This window comes from Cavia porcellus, unplaced genomic scaffold, assembly GCF_034190915.1.
Source record: "Cavia porcellus strain 051 isolate PalLab524CR breed Dunkin Hartley unplaced genomic scaffold, mCavPor4.1 scaffold_16, whole genome shotgun sequence".
NCBI lineage: Eukaryota > Metazoa > Chordata > Mammalia > Rodentia > Caviidae > Cavia > Cavia porcellus.
The window spans coordinates 35,918,874-35,935,471 of NW_026947499.1; the positions used below are offsets into that span (position 1 = coordinate 35,918,874).

The 16,598-nt window shown below is 41.9% G+C and overlaps 1 protein-coding gene across 4 annotated transcripts in view; it reads right to left on the bottom strand.

The window, feature by feature from the left end:
* Positions 1-16,526, bottom strand: part of Glyr1 (glyoxylate reductase 1 homolog) — a 36,340-nt gene extending 19,814 nt beyond the window's left edge. The window contains exons 1-5 of one of the 4 annotated variants that reach the window (XM_063226429.1): positions 16,355-16,514; positions 15,294-15,330; positions 14,320-14,399; positions 4,031-4,169; positions 3,259-3,501 (exon numbers count right to left, since the gene is read on the bottom strand). In XM_063226429.1, coding sequence (XP_063082499.1) covers positions 3,259-3,501; positions 4,031-4,169; positions 14,320-14,399; positions 15,294-15,330; positions 16,355-16,392 — 537 coding nt within the window. In that variant the 5' untranslated portion in view covers positions 16,393-16,514. Of the gene's footprint in view, positions 1-3,258; positions 3,502-4,030; positions 4,170-14,319; positions 14,400-15,293; positions 15,331-16,354 lie in introns of all 4 variants that reach the window. The other 3 variants (XM_013141656.2, XM_063226431.1, XM_063226430.1) reach the window with 3 other exon arrangements.
* Positions 16,527-16,598: the final 72 nt, after the last annotated feature.

Below are 16,598 nucleotides of genomic sequence, written 5' to 3' on the forward strand. Positions count from 1 at the left end.
TTCTTTTGGTGGTGGTCCAGAGATTAAACGCAAGGCCTTATGCATGCTAGTCAAGTGCTCTACTGATGACCTACATTCCAACCCCCAGGCTTTTTAAAAATTTTGTATTCATTTTGAAATAGTCACTGGGCTGTCTAGGATAGCCTTAAAACTTGTGATCTTCTTGCCTTAGCCTCCTATTGTAATAGCTGGGATTATAGGTATGTACCACTGAACCCAGCTGGAAACAATTTAAAATTGTGTTCAATGTAATTTAAACTGTCATCTGGCTAAGGACAATACAGCTTTAGAGAAAACAGAATGGGAATATGGAGAACACAGCTTCTCTTCTCTTCTCTTCTCACAGCTTGACTTCCAAATTGCCAATCCTTGTGTGAGTCTGGGATTTCAGGAGAGCCACAGGCCTCACTATGCTACTTCTTTGGAGCAGTTTTTGCTCAGAGCTGCAATTCTTTTTGTGTGTGTTTTTGAGATGGGGGTCTCATTATGTAGTTTAGGCTTGCTTTTAACTCACTGTGCAGCCCAGACTGGCCTTGAATTCCAAGCGTTCCTCTTGCCACCATACCTGAGCAGAGTTGCAATTCTCAACTCAGGAATAAGAAAGAATAGTCCTAGCAAGAGGATGGGAGGCATGGCAACCTGTCAAATATAAGTCTAGAAACAAATTCACCTCACCTGCCTGCCTGTTTACTTACACCTGTATAATCAAGGCAGACCTTTCTATTCATCCTCTTGATGTAAGAGATTATGCCCAGAATTGCACTCACCTAGGACTCTCCCTAGTTATTGGCTTGTGCTACTGCTTGTTACTGAGGAGTCTGCCAGCCAAATGACAATCACTATGGTAACACACACATATCCTTTTGAGGCAACAGGATAAATAGATCAGGTAGGAAGAGGCACCCAAATTCAAGTGGTGGGGCAGATACACCCTGAAGATAATGAGCTGAAATGGTTCTAATTGTCTTCTACCTCAGCAAGCTTCATCCCCTTTTTAGCATATATTCTTTCACTAAAGACCAGGCAGAAAAGACCCAATGAAGGGTCAATAACAGGTGGAATTCCTAGACTGAAACCTGGCTGAACCATGATGGTACTCCAACAAATGAATAATTCAGAGCAAAGTGCTTTTTGCTGGGTGCTTTGAAGAAGTCTCCTGGGCAGAGGCCTTTGGGGGCTCCACTAAAGTGACTATCTAGGTCTCAGTGTACAACCAACTCTGACCCGTGAAACAACCAATGTAAGTACATAGATCACATGCGTAATGCACTGTAGGTCCAGTTCTCAGCACTCTGCTTTTTATTTAATTTTCTCAATAAGCCTACGAAGCACAACGATCAGACAAGGAACCAAGGCAAAAGAATGTGGTCAAAGCCTCATAGGATATAGCAAACCATGAAGTCACAATTCAAACTTAGTGCCTGAAACCTAATTGTACGTCCTCCATTGTACTTCCTTTTACCCAAAGAAAGCTGTTTGTCTCCAAGAAAACACAGGAGTTAAGGAAACACTTGCCTCAAGACAATAGGAGTTTGGAAAAGAGTATAAAATAGGATAGCTCAGATTCCTTCTGAATCCTCAGGGAATAAACTCAGAAGCCACATTATCTCTTTTGTGGGTCAAATTAAATCACACTTTGTGTAAACTTCTATGTACCATAGTTAGCAGTTTTCTATACTTTCTCCACATCTTGGCTCATAGCATCAGAAGGGGGCACCTGGGTGATGCTTGCTCTCCTGTTTCCTTAATCTCTGGCCAATTAACAGTGAGAAAAACCTTCTCTAACCAGAGTCCTCATAGTGAGAGCCCAAAGGCTTAGAACAGCCACAGGGATATTCCATTAGATGCATAAAGTGTTTTCAAAATTTGCAATTAGCCTCTAACATTTAAAACTAGGATATTTTACATACGAATCTGTGCTTCCAGCTTTACTCAAGGAATATTAGGCAGGAGATGGCTAGAACCTCATAGATGGAGTATGGTTAAGTCAGACCTATGCTGCAGGCAGCCTTCTTGCTCTTCCCACATACTTGAACTCTTTTTCTTTCACTAACTGCATTGGTTTAATGTGTTTGAATCTGCCAGCCCTGTAAGATGTATAGTATTCATCATGGCCTCCTCACCCAATGTTTCTGGCAGCCACTTGGTTCTTGTTCCCTTTATTCCACTGCTGATCTTCCCCTAAGTTCTGTACACAGACTGCTTCTGGGTTTCTCAGACTAGATCTAAGTCTTACCAGTGAGAAGGTGAGAAATACCCTAAGTCCACTCAATTCTGATCTGCCAGTGCTTCTGACTCTGGCATCAATGAGCACATTTCCCTTTGCAGAGCAGCCTCTGTCCTTACTCTTCCCCTCCTCACTTTCCTAAGATAAGCCCTGACCAGTCTCAGGGATCTACCTTTCTTTCCTTCATGTTCACCTTTTGACCTCCAATCCCGTTTAGGCCTTACCTCAAATTCATCACATTCTAAATAGAACAAGGACCTACAGTGTAGCTGTGTGGTATAGTACTTGCCTTGTATATGTGAGGCCTTGGGTACGACAACCAAGAACCCTACCTCCCTGTCCCCTCTCCAAAAAACCTCCCCCAAGACAATCTAAATCCACACAGAATGGGGTCCACTTTTTCTTGTCTGAGCCAGCTCCATTTCACTCCTCTGTATAAGGAAGCTAGCATCATTTCCCCAGAAATAAAGTTAGAAACTGACCTCCTTTTCCTTTCCACATTCATCTCCACATAAGCAGTTGCCAAATTGTAGGAACATTTCTGATGTGCCTTTCCTATGTTCCTTTCAGGATCTACTATCACCCCTCCATGAATGTGCACCTGGCTTTGGCCTTCTAATTAGCTTTGAGACGGTACTATCTGCCTCATGATATTGCCGCCCTGACACCCAGCTGGAAGAGCTTCACAGGCCCTCCAAAATACAGCGACAACCTGCCTTTATCTTTCTGATCATCTTGCAGAGACACTTACACCAACAGTCTTATGCAGGCTATGCCCTTGCCTCTGGAAAGCCTGCCCTCCTTGCTTGTTAGGCCTGCATGCAGTGTCTGTGCACACTGGCTCAGGTGCACTGCTTTCCTGTTCATGTTGCTGCACACCTATGTATCTGCCTTTCATCTGCTCTGCAGGACTCTTTAGGGCAGCACTTAGCATAGGACTCCACTGGGTGAATGGAAGCATACTGCAGAGTCCAACTCTACCTACACAAAAGGAAGTCACTAATCCCGGAAGCTACAGTGATAAGACAAACCTTCTCATCCTTTGGGGGCCGACCCCGCTTCCGGGGACTTTGCTCTTGGGCTCTTTTCAGAGGGGATTTGGAGCCTCTCTCTGCAGAGCCTGAAGACACCCTCTTCTTTCCTTCTCCCATGTTCTTCTTCACCTTCCCTTCAGACAGGCTAAGTTTGCGCTTCTCATCACCTGAGTTTGGCCTACTTCTCTCCTCACTGGAATTACGCCGACTCTTGTCATCAGCAGAAGTGTGGGATGATGTCTGAAAGTTTAATAATAATAATGGTAACCACCACAACAGCTGCCGCTGCCACCAACATGTGCTGTATACTGCTACAGGCACTTTTGTGAATTACCCTCATGGCCACCCTATGAAGAAGGCTCCTTGGGCCCTCCCCCTTACAATGGGGGAAGCAGATTAAAAAAGTAAAAATAAAAAAAGCCAAAAGAAGTTTCTTATTTATAGGCCCAAAGCTAGCAAGTGAACTTTTAAAGTTCAGGCAGGGACTATATCTGGAGGCTGTGTTCCTAAGCTCTGTGCTGCACTCAAAAGCTAAACTACTTTTCCTGAGTTAAGCAAGTTTCCTAGAAGCAACAAGCTACTCAGACAGGTGAGTTACAGGCACTGAGTTTCAGGTTGACAAACAAGAGGCTGATACCTTAGAATTGAAGTAGCTCTCTCCTCAGGCATCTCATAAGAATAGATTTGTGGGCTTGGTGACATTTGATCTGCTAGTAACTATGCAAAGTAACCAGCCTGGTGTTAAAGTGAAAATGATACACTATCTCACCTGGTCTTTTCCTTTGGTTCTCCTGAGGAACTCTTCCACAGCATCCACAGCTTGTTGGAATCGTTTTCCCTTGTTGATTTTTATCATTTCTTCTTTATGAGCATGATATGGCTTCAGCTGCTCCACTTTGATCCAGGCACTAGCAGAAACCAAACACAGAAAGGGTAAGATCCATACTGCATATACCAGAAAGTACCAAAGCTCTCACCTGAGGATACATCATCATCTATCTGGTTTCACCTAAATTTGAAAAAGGCATGACATTTTTTCAAAACATATTAACCATCCCAAACTCTTAAATCTAAAGTATTTTCTTAAAACAAGTTAGGCAAACTCATTAAAGAAAAAAAAAAGAAGCATAATAATCATCACCACAAATCAGACATTCCTCAAGTGAAACCAATGTAATACCTACTATTCCTTCTTTGTTCACCAGCTTTCAGTACCCAAACACATACACACACACACTGCCACTTGCTCAGGGGAATCAAACTCTGGAGAGCCTCATTGTTAATGAACAGCATAAACAGGTCACACATGGATCCCTGAGAATCATGGCACGTAGAGGCATTATGAACTATGGCAGCATTACGATGCAAGAAAATACTTGCTGCCCATGAACAGCTGGAACTAGATTTATGACTTTACCATTAATTAAGAATCTGGGATGTGGCCAGGGCTAAGAAATGCAATTATCTTCTAAAATTTGCTGCACTTAACAGACATTTGTAGCCACTGAGCCTATATTTGTTCATAAATGATGGTATCCATGGCTACTAAACCACACAAAACATATGGCTTGGAGGAAGATAAGTCACAAAAGGAGGCCTTTAGAAGTGGGATTCTTTTTGAGAGTTAAACATGGAATACACATCTTTGATACTTAATTTCTTTTCTTTTAGCAGTACAAGAGTTGAACCTAGGAATTCACACATGCCAGACAAGCATTCTATCACTGGGGGTCACATCACTAGCCCCCGACACTTATTTTTAATTCTACTATTGAACATGAAAAAAAGCCATCAATTCTGGAAAATCTGTCCTCCTACGCAAACCTCAGCAAATCTGGCTTTTTGTGGTCTCTCTAAATCCCATTCAGGTTAATAGAACTCAAATATAAATAAGAATATTCTATACCTGGCAAGGTATTAATTTTTGGTACTGGGGATCGAACTTATGACCTCACGCTTGCTAGGCAGGCACTTATACCACTGAGCTAAATCTCTGACCTAAGGCAAGGCATTAATGTACGTATCTTTTATCCTATAATATTCACAGGTCTCACAGTACAACCTTCGCAAAAAGTGGGTCAGAATAAGGATACATAAATAGGCTACCTCACTAACTTGGAAGTTTTTTCCTTAGAGACAGCCAGGGAATATTCACTAATAGCAGCAAAAGTGTCAACTTCCACTTACAAAAATAATGCTACCAACCCACCACCAGCTACTTGTTTTCTGAATGTTGTCCTAATAGTTACTTTGTAGCCTAGACCGGTCTCAAATTTATAAAGTCCTCCTGCCTCAGCCTCCAAAATACTGGGATTATAGGCGTGTGCCACTAGGCCTGGCCTCAGAAGGATTAACTCTTGAAAGCAAACCAAACACGTTACTTTGGCCTTCTGAACAGATTTTTTTCTCTAAATTCTATACTGCAAAACTATCTTCTTAAAAAGGGTAGACTTTTCAGCCAGAACAAACAATCCTAGGACTAGCATGAAAATGTAAAGTAGCAAACCAGGGTAAGGTAATTTATCTATGGTTAAACACAGACACTGTCTCCCTGACATGGAGCTATGACTAGAGCTGTAGAGGCTGACGCTTCCCAGGGACAGTTAGCCTATATACCCTGAAGTTTGACATGAGAAAGTCAATAAGCACACCCACAGAGAAGATGCACGGAATGAGATTTTTCTTTTCTTTTCTTTTTTTGTTCTTATGAACATTTTCTTCCCTCCAAATTTATTGTTTTTTTTGTAATTATGTGAAAAGTCTTCATTTCTCTTTTCCCAAGAGTTGAAGTTCAAAAAGCCAGGTCTTCACCATAGACTAATCTTCATCTCTTCAATGTCTTATATGTTGATTTAGTTACACACATATATATATTAGTTTTCTTCAAGGGTTTATACATCTACCTATCTATCTACACACATATTCCTACAAAGATATATACAAGCTTTTTATCCTCATCTTACCACTTGAAAATACAACTTTAAGTATGTTTTACACAGCTGTTCCTTGGTTAAGGTCATCTGCAAGATCAAGTTGGTTTCTGAAGAAATCTTGTTTGGAAGGTAAAGGATCTATTGAGGGATTCTCATCAGCTTTTCCCCAGTATTCTGTTCCACTGGACTTCTTTTTAAAGAGCTTGTGGAAGGAGCTGTGAAAACCCTCTTTCTGGTCTTGCCTGGGATTCTGATGGCTGAAAGATGTTTGTTCACTTTCTCTTTCTTCCTTTGAACAGAAGCGGGTGGTGTCTTCTAAATGCATTTCTTCCAAATAGGACTGGTTTTTGTTTTGGGATGGGGGCAGGAGGATGGTCCACATTGCGCCTTGAGCTGAGATGGCAGTGGTAGCTGGGCCTGGAATGAGATTTCAACCCTCTATTTCCTAGTAAGTATGTCATTGAGCTTCCTTCCCTGCTTCTCCCAGAACTTACAGAGAATCTAATGAAACATAGGACAAAACCAGGTACAAAACCAGTCAAGACGCCATACTAACTGATGACAACCAGCGCCAGAAGTGGAGTGCATATAGCCATACTCAGGACCTGCCTTATCTTGAAGGTACAGGTCAGAAGCCAAAACTCATTCAAATTGTGAGAAAAAAATCAACAGGGTGGTTTCTGTGGAGCCAGCCAACAGGCTCCAAGGGGTGCTGCTCTCACCCACTCTTTCCTGCTCCTGCCATCCTTGCCTCTCACCCAGCCTTCCATCAACTTCTGCTTCAGAGAAAATACAAAGTGAAAACATCTGTGCCTCAAGGAAGTGCCAATAAATCAACACCCATTATTTCTGTCAAAGCATTTGAAATGGATTACTGGCTTCTGCCAGAAAGAGTAGTACAGTCAAAATTCCATTCACTTGCAAGACAGGAATTTGTGACATTACAATAAAATTTTCCTCTCTGCAACCATCTTTGAAACATTAAAAATAGTTTCCTAAACAAACAGCAGCACAAATACTACTTTAACAGGATAAGAGCAAGAAATCTATTTAGGGAACCAATCTACTGCCAGAGAAGTGTCCTGTCACAGGAGAAGAAGTTAATAAACACCAGCTCACCAGAGCCTAGAAGGATTAACTTAGATCCTCTTGCCTCAGCCTCCCAAATGCTGGGATTATAGGCGTATGCCACTAGGCCTGGCCTCAGAAGGAATAACTCTTGAAAGCAAACCAAACAAGTTACTTTGGCCTTCTGAACACAATTTTTTTCTCTAAATACTATACCGCAAAACTATCTTCTTAAAAAGGGTGTGCTTTTCACCCAGAACTTCAGTAAAGTACCTCTCCATTTTACAGAGGCACCTTAACTAGGGTGGCATGTAACTGGGGCTCTGTAATCATTGGGTTAGGAATGTCTTCCAAGCATATTTGGGGAAGGAGTACTGCCCATGGGTGGGTTAAGGTGTAGAAGGCTTGACCTGGAGATTAACGCAGGACCTCATGCACAATGGGTACTCTACCCAAATGACTATCCTGTTTCCTTCTTTGCAATAAGCTGTAACTTATGATTTTCCTTATATCCTTCTCCCTAGGCCTAAATGGGACTGCACCTTTTCAGTTAATTTGCTGGGGACTTGGAGGTTAGAAAAATCAGTCTTGCCCAGGATGGGTATAAAGTCTGAGGCTTTACTTTTATGTACAAAAGACAATTACACATTGCCTTGGTAGTAAACTCTTAACACAAGCAAAGTGGCCATTACAGAGAAGGAAACAGAAGGTCCCTCAGAATATTTGGCTAGGTAGAAAAAGCAAGAAGAGTAGTGTGTATAGTATACTCATGGAAAGATCAGAAATGAAAACATGTAACTTATTTCTGCATGAGTATCTCTAGAGGGACATACAACAAAAAGCAGTCTACATGAATGCATTGGGGATAAATGGATCCATTTTACTATTTAAAGCCTGATTTTTAAAAAAACATTATAAACATTATCTCTAGAAAACAGAACATCAGTACTAAAGGTCTCTGTGCAGAACACAGACCATTCGAACTGCCTGGGATGTGTCCCTATTACTTCTTGGTTTGCAGCCTACTGTGGCCAGAAGTTCCAACCTGACTGCAGGTGTAACTGTACCTAATAGCCAGGAGGAGTAAAATTACCCAGGACCTTCCTACAGAGCTCTTCAATTATGAGTGCAGAACTGCTCCTAAATTACTCAGATTATTCCACTCAATACAAGTTTTAAAGATCAAAAACTTCCACATTTTTGGTCTTCAATGAAAATCATATATATATATATATATATATATATATATAGGTGTATTAAAGATGACAGTCCACGATCAGTCTCAACACCTTCTTATGCGTGTCTCAGCTTTCACCTAGACACAAAGACCTGGGCTGAATCTTGAGGAACGGGGATGAGGGGAAACACACAGACACCAAGAAACAGGAAGAAAAGAACACAGGAACACTAAATCCAAAAAGAAGAACAAGGACAGGGTCAGAAGATATGGGTTCCCTTTTCATCTGGATTTCATGAATAGTATTTGGTAAACAATTTCTGTATTTGCCTTCAAATTGTTTGTTTGTTTTGTTTTGTTTTTTAAGACAAGGTCTTGCTATGTAGTTTACTCTGGCTTTAACCTAAATATATACCCCAGGCTGGCCTCAAACTCATGGTGATCTTCCTGCTTCAACCTCCTAATGGCTGGTTGGGATTGTAGGGATGTAAGCCTACTTACCCATTTTTTTTTAACCATTGAAAGAGATCAACGATTACTGAGCTATTAAATATCCAAGTCTAAAAATCCTAAGCTACTCAGAAATAGAGGCATGGGGAAGTATACACATGCAATGTGCATACACACACTACAAAATTAATAAAGAATTTCTTGGGGCCAGGGATATAACTCAGCGGTACAGTGCCTGCCTGGCAAGTGTGAGGTCCTGAGTTTCATTCCTGATATCTCCCCTGCCAAACAGAGAGAGAGAGAGAGAGAGAGAGAGAGAGAGAGAGAGAGAGAGAGAGAGAATTTCTCAATTAATTTTAAGCAATGATTATCCTGAAGACATTAATCGGTCTGGAAGATGGCTGTACACACCTATAATCCCATCTACTTATTAGGCTGCAGCAGGAGGACTGCAAGTTGGAGCACAGTCTGTGCAATTTTAGGGAAATTGTCTCCAAAAAGGGTGGAGGTGGGACTGAGGCTAAAGTTCAGAGATAGGTCATCTGTTTAACAAGTATGAGGTCTTGATGCAATCCTCAGAACCACAAACGAGGTGGGGGCAGGTTAGTTGGGGGTAGGAGGTAGGATGGGGAGGGATCACGGGGACAACATGACACAGATAAGACAGACTTTGTTTTGTTTTGTTTTTGAGACAGGGTCTCACTATCCAGTTCAGGTTGTCCTTGAGCTCACTCTGTAGCCCAGGATAGTCTTGAACTTCTAATGACCTTCTTGCCTCAGCCTCTCGAGATACTGGGTTTGCTGGGTTTACAGGCATGCACCATCACACCTAGCTAGATAAGACAGATTTAAAAGACTTTGTTTCTAAAGCTTGAAAATATCTCCAAATGCTGGACTGCTAGGAGAGAAGAATCTAGTTAATGCTCTCTAGGAGAGGAACTGTCCAGACTTGGCACAGGGACAGTGTTGTTTCAATCAAACATCCGGGAACAGTAGCCCTCACTACATACTCGGCCCATCTCTGTTACAGTGTTGAATATATAGAAAATGGATCAATCAGTGTCAAGTGAAAAGAAAAAGAGATGCTCACACTGTTCCAACCCATTATGCTCTTCAGCATTAACCATGGCAGTTCTTCCTAGTTAGTTTTAGTACCACCTCAGACATCTCACACCAGGCAGGGTTGTCCTACCATACATGTGTCTTGATATAAAAAGCAGCTTAGAGCCAGGTGTAGTGGCACCGTCTAGAATCTCAATACTCTGTGAAACCGAGGCAGGAGATTTGCAAGTTCAAGATCAGCCTGAAAAACTTAGTGACACTCTGTTGGATCTTATCATTTAAATCTTCAACCCACTGGCTTTTTCCTTATGTGGGAAAAACCACCAGAATGACAATTCTATCCATTTCCTGTGTGGGTAGTGGTGACATGGACATTGTCAGAGACTGCCCCGCACCTCCACCAGGCCCCAGGTTTTTCTCAGGAGCCATTGGTGGGAAACCAGCCCACTTATCCAAGCTTTCCCCATCCTAGTCCTGGGGACCTAGTCCTGTTTGTTGCCCATTCCTGAAATTGAACAAGGGTGAATGACAGAGACACAGAGTCAGTTTAACATACACTGGGGGCTGAGGATATAGCTCAGCAGCAAAGGGTCTGCCTGGCAAGCACCACGTTTTGAGTTCAATCCCTGGTACCTTCCCCTCAAACAAACAAACAAACAAAAAAAAACAAAATAAAAAATCCCCCCAAAACACCATAATTTTGTTAGCTGGGCATGGTGGTGCATGCCTGTAATCCTAGCACTCAGAAGACCGAGGCAGGAGAATTGTTGTAAGTTTGAGGCCAGCCTGAGCTACAAAGTGAGTTCAAGGCCAGCCTGAACTGCATAAGGAGACTCTGTCTCAAAAACACAAAAAAACCCAACAAAACAAAACAAAACACATATAGGCAGCCAGGGGGCTCTTACCTCTAGTAGGCAATGGAGAACCAAGCCTCTGGCTCATCTTCCTTTTACTCACCCAGACATGGGTATAGTGATTACAGTAACATTCATCAGTCTTACATTATCCATTAATACATGCCCAGGTAAACAAACTCAGCTGTACTAACTTTTCTTAAAACCTGCAACATGCCCTCAACTTTATATAAAATGCCTTTCTCCTTTGTGCTCAGAGGTCAGTTAAGATTCAGTTTGCCTCTGGTTTCCCACGGGACATGAAGCATGCTATGGACCTCCAGTAGAAACTCTATTCCTTATTTGCTAGTTTTTGAATTGGTTTGTTTCTGGCAACTTCTGAGCACTTGCAAACTGAATGAATGCTCCCTCCATTCTATTATCCTTTGCCACTGACTGAACATTTAAACCCTGAGCTTTAATGGGTCATCATTGGCCAGTCATGTAAAAGGTAAATTCAGAGCCAGGTGTGGTGGCACACACCTGTAATCCCAGCACTCAGGAGGCCAACAGGATTACTGAGTTCAAGGTCAACCTGAGCTACATAGTAAGCTCAGGATCAGCCTGAAATATATAGTGAAACTGTCTCAAAAAAACAAAAAAAAAAAAAACCAAAAAAACAAAGTCACACATCTGACATTAACATTTGGTTGTGTTCTCACAGGGAGCTAGCAAAGTTATGCTGAGGCTATTTTTTCTTTTGTATTTACATGAGAATAGTTCTTAAAATGATTGTGGGCAATTCTGTCTTGGCCATCTGTCTTGGAGAGCTGAATTCAGCCATCTTCTGAAGGCCTGCCCTCAGCAGGGAGGCCTGATTAGGTAGGTCTGGCCCACTCTTCTTATCAGTGGGATGCCAACACAACTTGTTAGATGTTTTGGCAGAGGAAGGGAAAGAGAAAAGGCAGGTTTCTAAGAGATTAGACACATTGTGCATCTTGTCATAACTGTCTTTTTTACTCTTTAATAAAAAGGTCCTTCCTAAAAAAGCATAAATATATATACACTAACAATCTGGAGACTTTCTGATAATATAAAGATACTAAAAATCTCTCAACACTGATTGCTAATAAAGCATTTCTCCTTTGGAGAAGTGCTATAAATCCATATTCTCTAAATTAACTACTTTCCTACAAAAGATAACATGTTAGTCCCATAGTGAATTGATTTTTCAATAGCTTTTATGTGGCTGGGGATTTAGCTCAGTGGCATAAGTGCCTGCCTTGCAAGCAGGCAGTCATGGGTTCAATACCCAGTACCGATAAAAACGAGAAAAAAAAAAAAAAGGTTTTATGTGTGTATGTGCTGGATATTGAAACCAGGTTTCAGAAATACTAAACACATACTCTGCCACAGGCAACAACACAATCCATATTATATACATTTAATGTAGAAACCAAAGGAGTTTAAATGGCCTAAAGTTATTATGCCTAAAAATTGCCTTATAGCCCCCTGCTTGCAGCCATCTAAAAAAGCTTTAGTCATTTAGAAATCACATCACAACTATCATCAATACCAGTAAGTTGTATTTGTGTTTAGTGTGAACTTCCCTCTAGCATTGGTTGCATCTGTTTGCTTGGTTGAACGTTCAAGTTCCCTTTAAATTTTTTTTTAAAAATTGAGACAAAGTCTTGCTATGTATTTCAGGCTGTCAATGAACTCACTATGTTGCCCAGGATGGTCTTGAAATCATAGCAATCCTTCTTCCTATGACTCTCAAGTGCTGGGATTACAGATGTGCACCACCATGTCCAGCTTACCCTTTATACATTTAAAAACAGCCTTTATACATTTAAAAACAGTATCTTTCTGGTACCTTGTAACTTGGCTGAGTCTCTAGTTTTATTTCAGATGCGTAACTCTTCATTTAGCCAACCAAGTTTGTCTAACCACATTCCCAAGTACCAGTTATCCGCACCAGGGAACCTCTTCCTTCCCATGTCTCCACCCTAATAGTATCCCCATCATTTTTGCTCATCCAAACTGTATTCATTCCACAGGTGAATTCATTCATCAGCCTTCTTGGACTTCACAATTCTCCACCGACTTGTCTCTCTTTTAGAATCCTTTTGTAACTACTTTATCACTCACTCTGCACACAATTTCAACTAAATGACAAGTCTTGTCACTCAACTGAGCATTTAGAAGGTGGGGACCAGAACATTCACTTTCCTAGGAACTCTTTCATTGCCAAGCAATGTACGGTGTGCATACACACACTTGTTCATCAAGACAATCTTCTTTGTGCAACCCTTGACATTAGAAGAACATTCCCTCCTTGAGCAATTCTACTCACACAACTCAGAGCTAGTGACATTTTTGAAATATTGCCACCATACGTGCTAGATTGGCTTGTGACAGGGAATTGGGACTGGGGTTTTTCTTACTGAGAAAGTCAATCCACTATGCAAATGTGAGAACCAGGAAAAGTACTTTGATGTATAAACTCTTGAATGAGTAAAGCACATTATTCGTAGATTTTAATATTATGTATTACTCTATACGAATAGACTATTTTAACTATCAATGTTGAATGTATTGGAAAAGTCATAGACTTTTTTCAAACCTTAAGTTCTATTTTCCTATAAAAATCGTAAGTATAAATATAACTACTTAAACAAATCAAAGTATTTATCTAGACCTAATCAACTTGATGTAGTCATAAGAAAACTATACAAATCACTGGAAATTCAAGTTAATGTTTATTTTTCTCTTTCAGTATGACTTCTTAGATGGCTTCATATCAGGTCAAAGAATTTCAAATTAATAGTCATAGACCATTCAATTTTAGTATGCATTTGCTTTAGCATTGTAACATCAGAACAAGTCACTTAGTTTTACAAAAGAGAATGGAATTAAGCAATTATTTTTCAACAAATGACTCAGTTGTGGTGGTTTATGACTGTGGGCCCAGCTATTTGAAGGGAAAGATGAGGAAAGCAAGTTCCAGGCTAGCTTGGACAACTTAGTGGCAACCCGTCTCAAAAAAGACAAAATAAATAAATAAATAAATAAAAACAGGACATGCAGCGCTCAGTGTGGAGACCTGGATTCAACTTCCAGTACTGCAAAAAATAAATAAAAGTTAATAAGTAAATAAAAATAAAATTGGTTTTCACTGTAGACCTCATGAATGAACCATATTAAAATGTACGACTATTGAAAGGGAGGCAAACATGGCTCTTATAAAAAGAAATACATAAAGTGTTAGTATAGAAAGATTTGAGAAACAATTTTGATGTGACTACCATATATAGATGATAAACCCTTACCTGACACTGTCACTGTTACTGCCCCCATTACAACTACTGTGAGATGAAGACAGTACATTTAATTTAGGTACAAAGCTAGAATGATGTAGCATTCTTATATACAATAAGACGCCTGAACTAAGAACCCTTAGAATATTCTCACAGTGGCTCAGACTCAGATGAATGCCCAAAGGCAATATGAACTCTTGATGAATACTACTCACTGATCTTCTGTTCCAAAAAATTTCACAAAGAAGCATTTCTTTCCACGTGGTTTCTTCAAATCCTTGGGTGGATTCACAATCTGGAGGACAAAGGGGGAAACAAAGGTTTGATGACAACAGCAGCCAATTAGAAAAGTAACTTTCCACAACTTAAAAGTTGGTAAAAATGCAAGCAAGCAAGCAAGCAAGCAAGATCTAATATCTGACCTGGCCCCTTTGAGATGTGCAAAATGTGCAAACATTCTGTAAATTCCTTGAGCTAACATGTAGCAATCTTTAGTGGATACAATATTCCTTTTACTGCATAGCTCCTCTTATACAAGTAGTTAAAACTAAAATCAACATTTTTCCTCCAAGGTGAATGTCATCACTGAAGGCATATAGAAGACATTCTTCAAAATACTTCTGATACAGGAAGAGATGAAACAAGAAATAGTGAAAATAAAGGACAACTGAGGCACAGAAAACACCGTATTGCAGAGTCTGGATTCCTAGCAAGAATATAAAAAACAACATTTGGAAAGCTAGGATGGATCACCTCATACAAAATCTGGAATGCTAACTTCTGCAAAAATGCTCTGGAGCAGCACATATGGCAACAGGGGAAGAAGATTTAAACTTAGTTGGACAAAAATACTTTGGCTTTTCACTAACCTACATTTAGACTTTTTTCTTACTGGAGAATTAATTTTTTTCTCCTTTCATTAGATTTAAGGATAAAGCTAAATTCAGATTAGGATTGAGTTCCACAGTTAAAAATACCACAAACTGTCTCTGATTTAAGAAATTAGCGTTTCTGCACAGTAAATGATTTGGTTTACTTCTAAAGTAACTAATACTACAAAACAAACAACCTTCCAAAACCCCAGAGTTATCTAAATGTGCCCAGTTTAAGTGCTAGAAACTGGGGTCATCCATTTCTCACTTGCACAAACTCATCCTCAGATAGCTTCCTTTAGTAGCAAGACACTCACCTTTCCTGGCCAAGGAGGATACCTGCCGAGTTTCCCCCTAGAGAAAACACAGAGTCAGAACTTGTTCTGGAAAAGCCAGTCCATCTCCTTCAACCCTCTTAATATGCAATTTATACTTCTAAATCTCTGCTGGCACCATGGAGGATCAGAAAAAAAGCAGGCAAACTAGAGTTCTTAATCTGGCTTCCACAGCTTGACCCAGCCCCTCAGACTTGTAATGAAAAATTCATAGCATGTGCGTTGAGGTCTGTGCATTCTTCTGCTGACATGGAATACAGAACAGCAACACTGTCAAGTCATTTGTCTGGAGCCTCCCAGTGACAGGGGTAGGAGGGCAGTTCCCTCGATAAATACAGGCTTCCCCTAAGTCTAGTTTAATTCACCAGATCAGCCCAGCTTTGACAAGTGTTAAGAGAAGCCTTCCTCTCGGTCAAGAGACAAACTACGCAGTTCAAGAAAGGCGACGACTGTCAGTCTTGGTTCTGGCGGTTGTCAGGGACACAGGAGCAGATCACGAGAGGCACCCCAAGACGACACCGATCATTGCCAAGCCATTGGTTGTAAAGGAGAAGTCCCCCCTCCGTTTCCTCATCGGGCAGTGCCAGCAATCCGGTTTCGACACTCCCGGTCGAGCTGCCCGCACTGGTCGGTCCCATCGCAACGCGGGTGTTGACGGACCTGCCCCGGCACAGTGACCCCACGGGTTCCCCAGCTCTTTTGGTTCCCGAGAGTCCCATCAAGACCCGAGAGACTCGGGGTCTTCCAGAGCCAGGCGGCGCCGGAGGCTCCCTCCACGGTGACCGCTGTCCGGGCCCCAAACGCAGTCCTGCCAAGGCAGCCGCTGGGATCACAACCGGGTCTGCCCCGGCCACCCTCGGCCTCAGTTCCCTGGGGCCGGACTGCCCCTTCCGCCCAGCGCCGCTTGCAGCGCCGACACTTCGTTTTCCCCTCTCCACGGCCTGGAGCGCACAGAAAGGCAGCTCTGGGGCTACCCACGAAACCCCCGCCCAGGGGTACTGAACCGTTGCGCATCTCGCTTGACCCGGGCCGCTTACACTCACCACACCAAGTCGCCGAGCCGCAGACTCACAGCCGCCATCTTACCACCCAACCACCGCCGCCGCACAGGCCGCCGGGAACTTCACGTCGCTCGGGCGCCGCCCATTGGAGTGAGCCCGATCACGTGACAGACTCCGGCTGTCATCAGCCTCGCCGCAGCTCAGACGTCATTGCGCCCGCAAGTGCTCATTTGCTGGCGCAGCAGCACGTGACTCGGGCGCCGCGGTCTCCGCGCGCCGGAGCTCC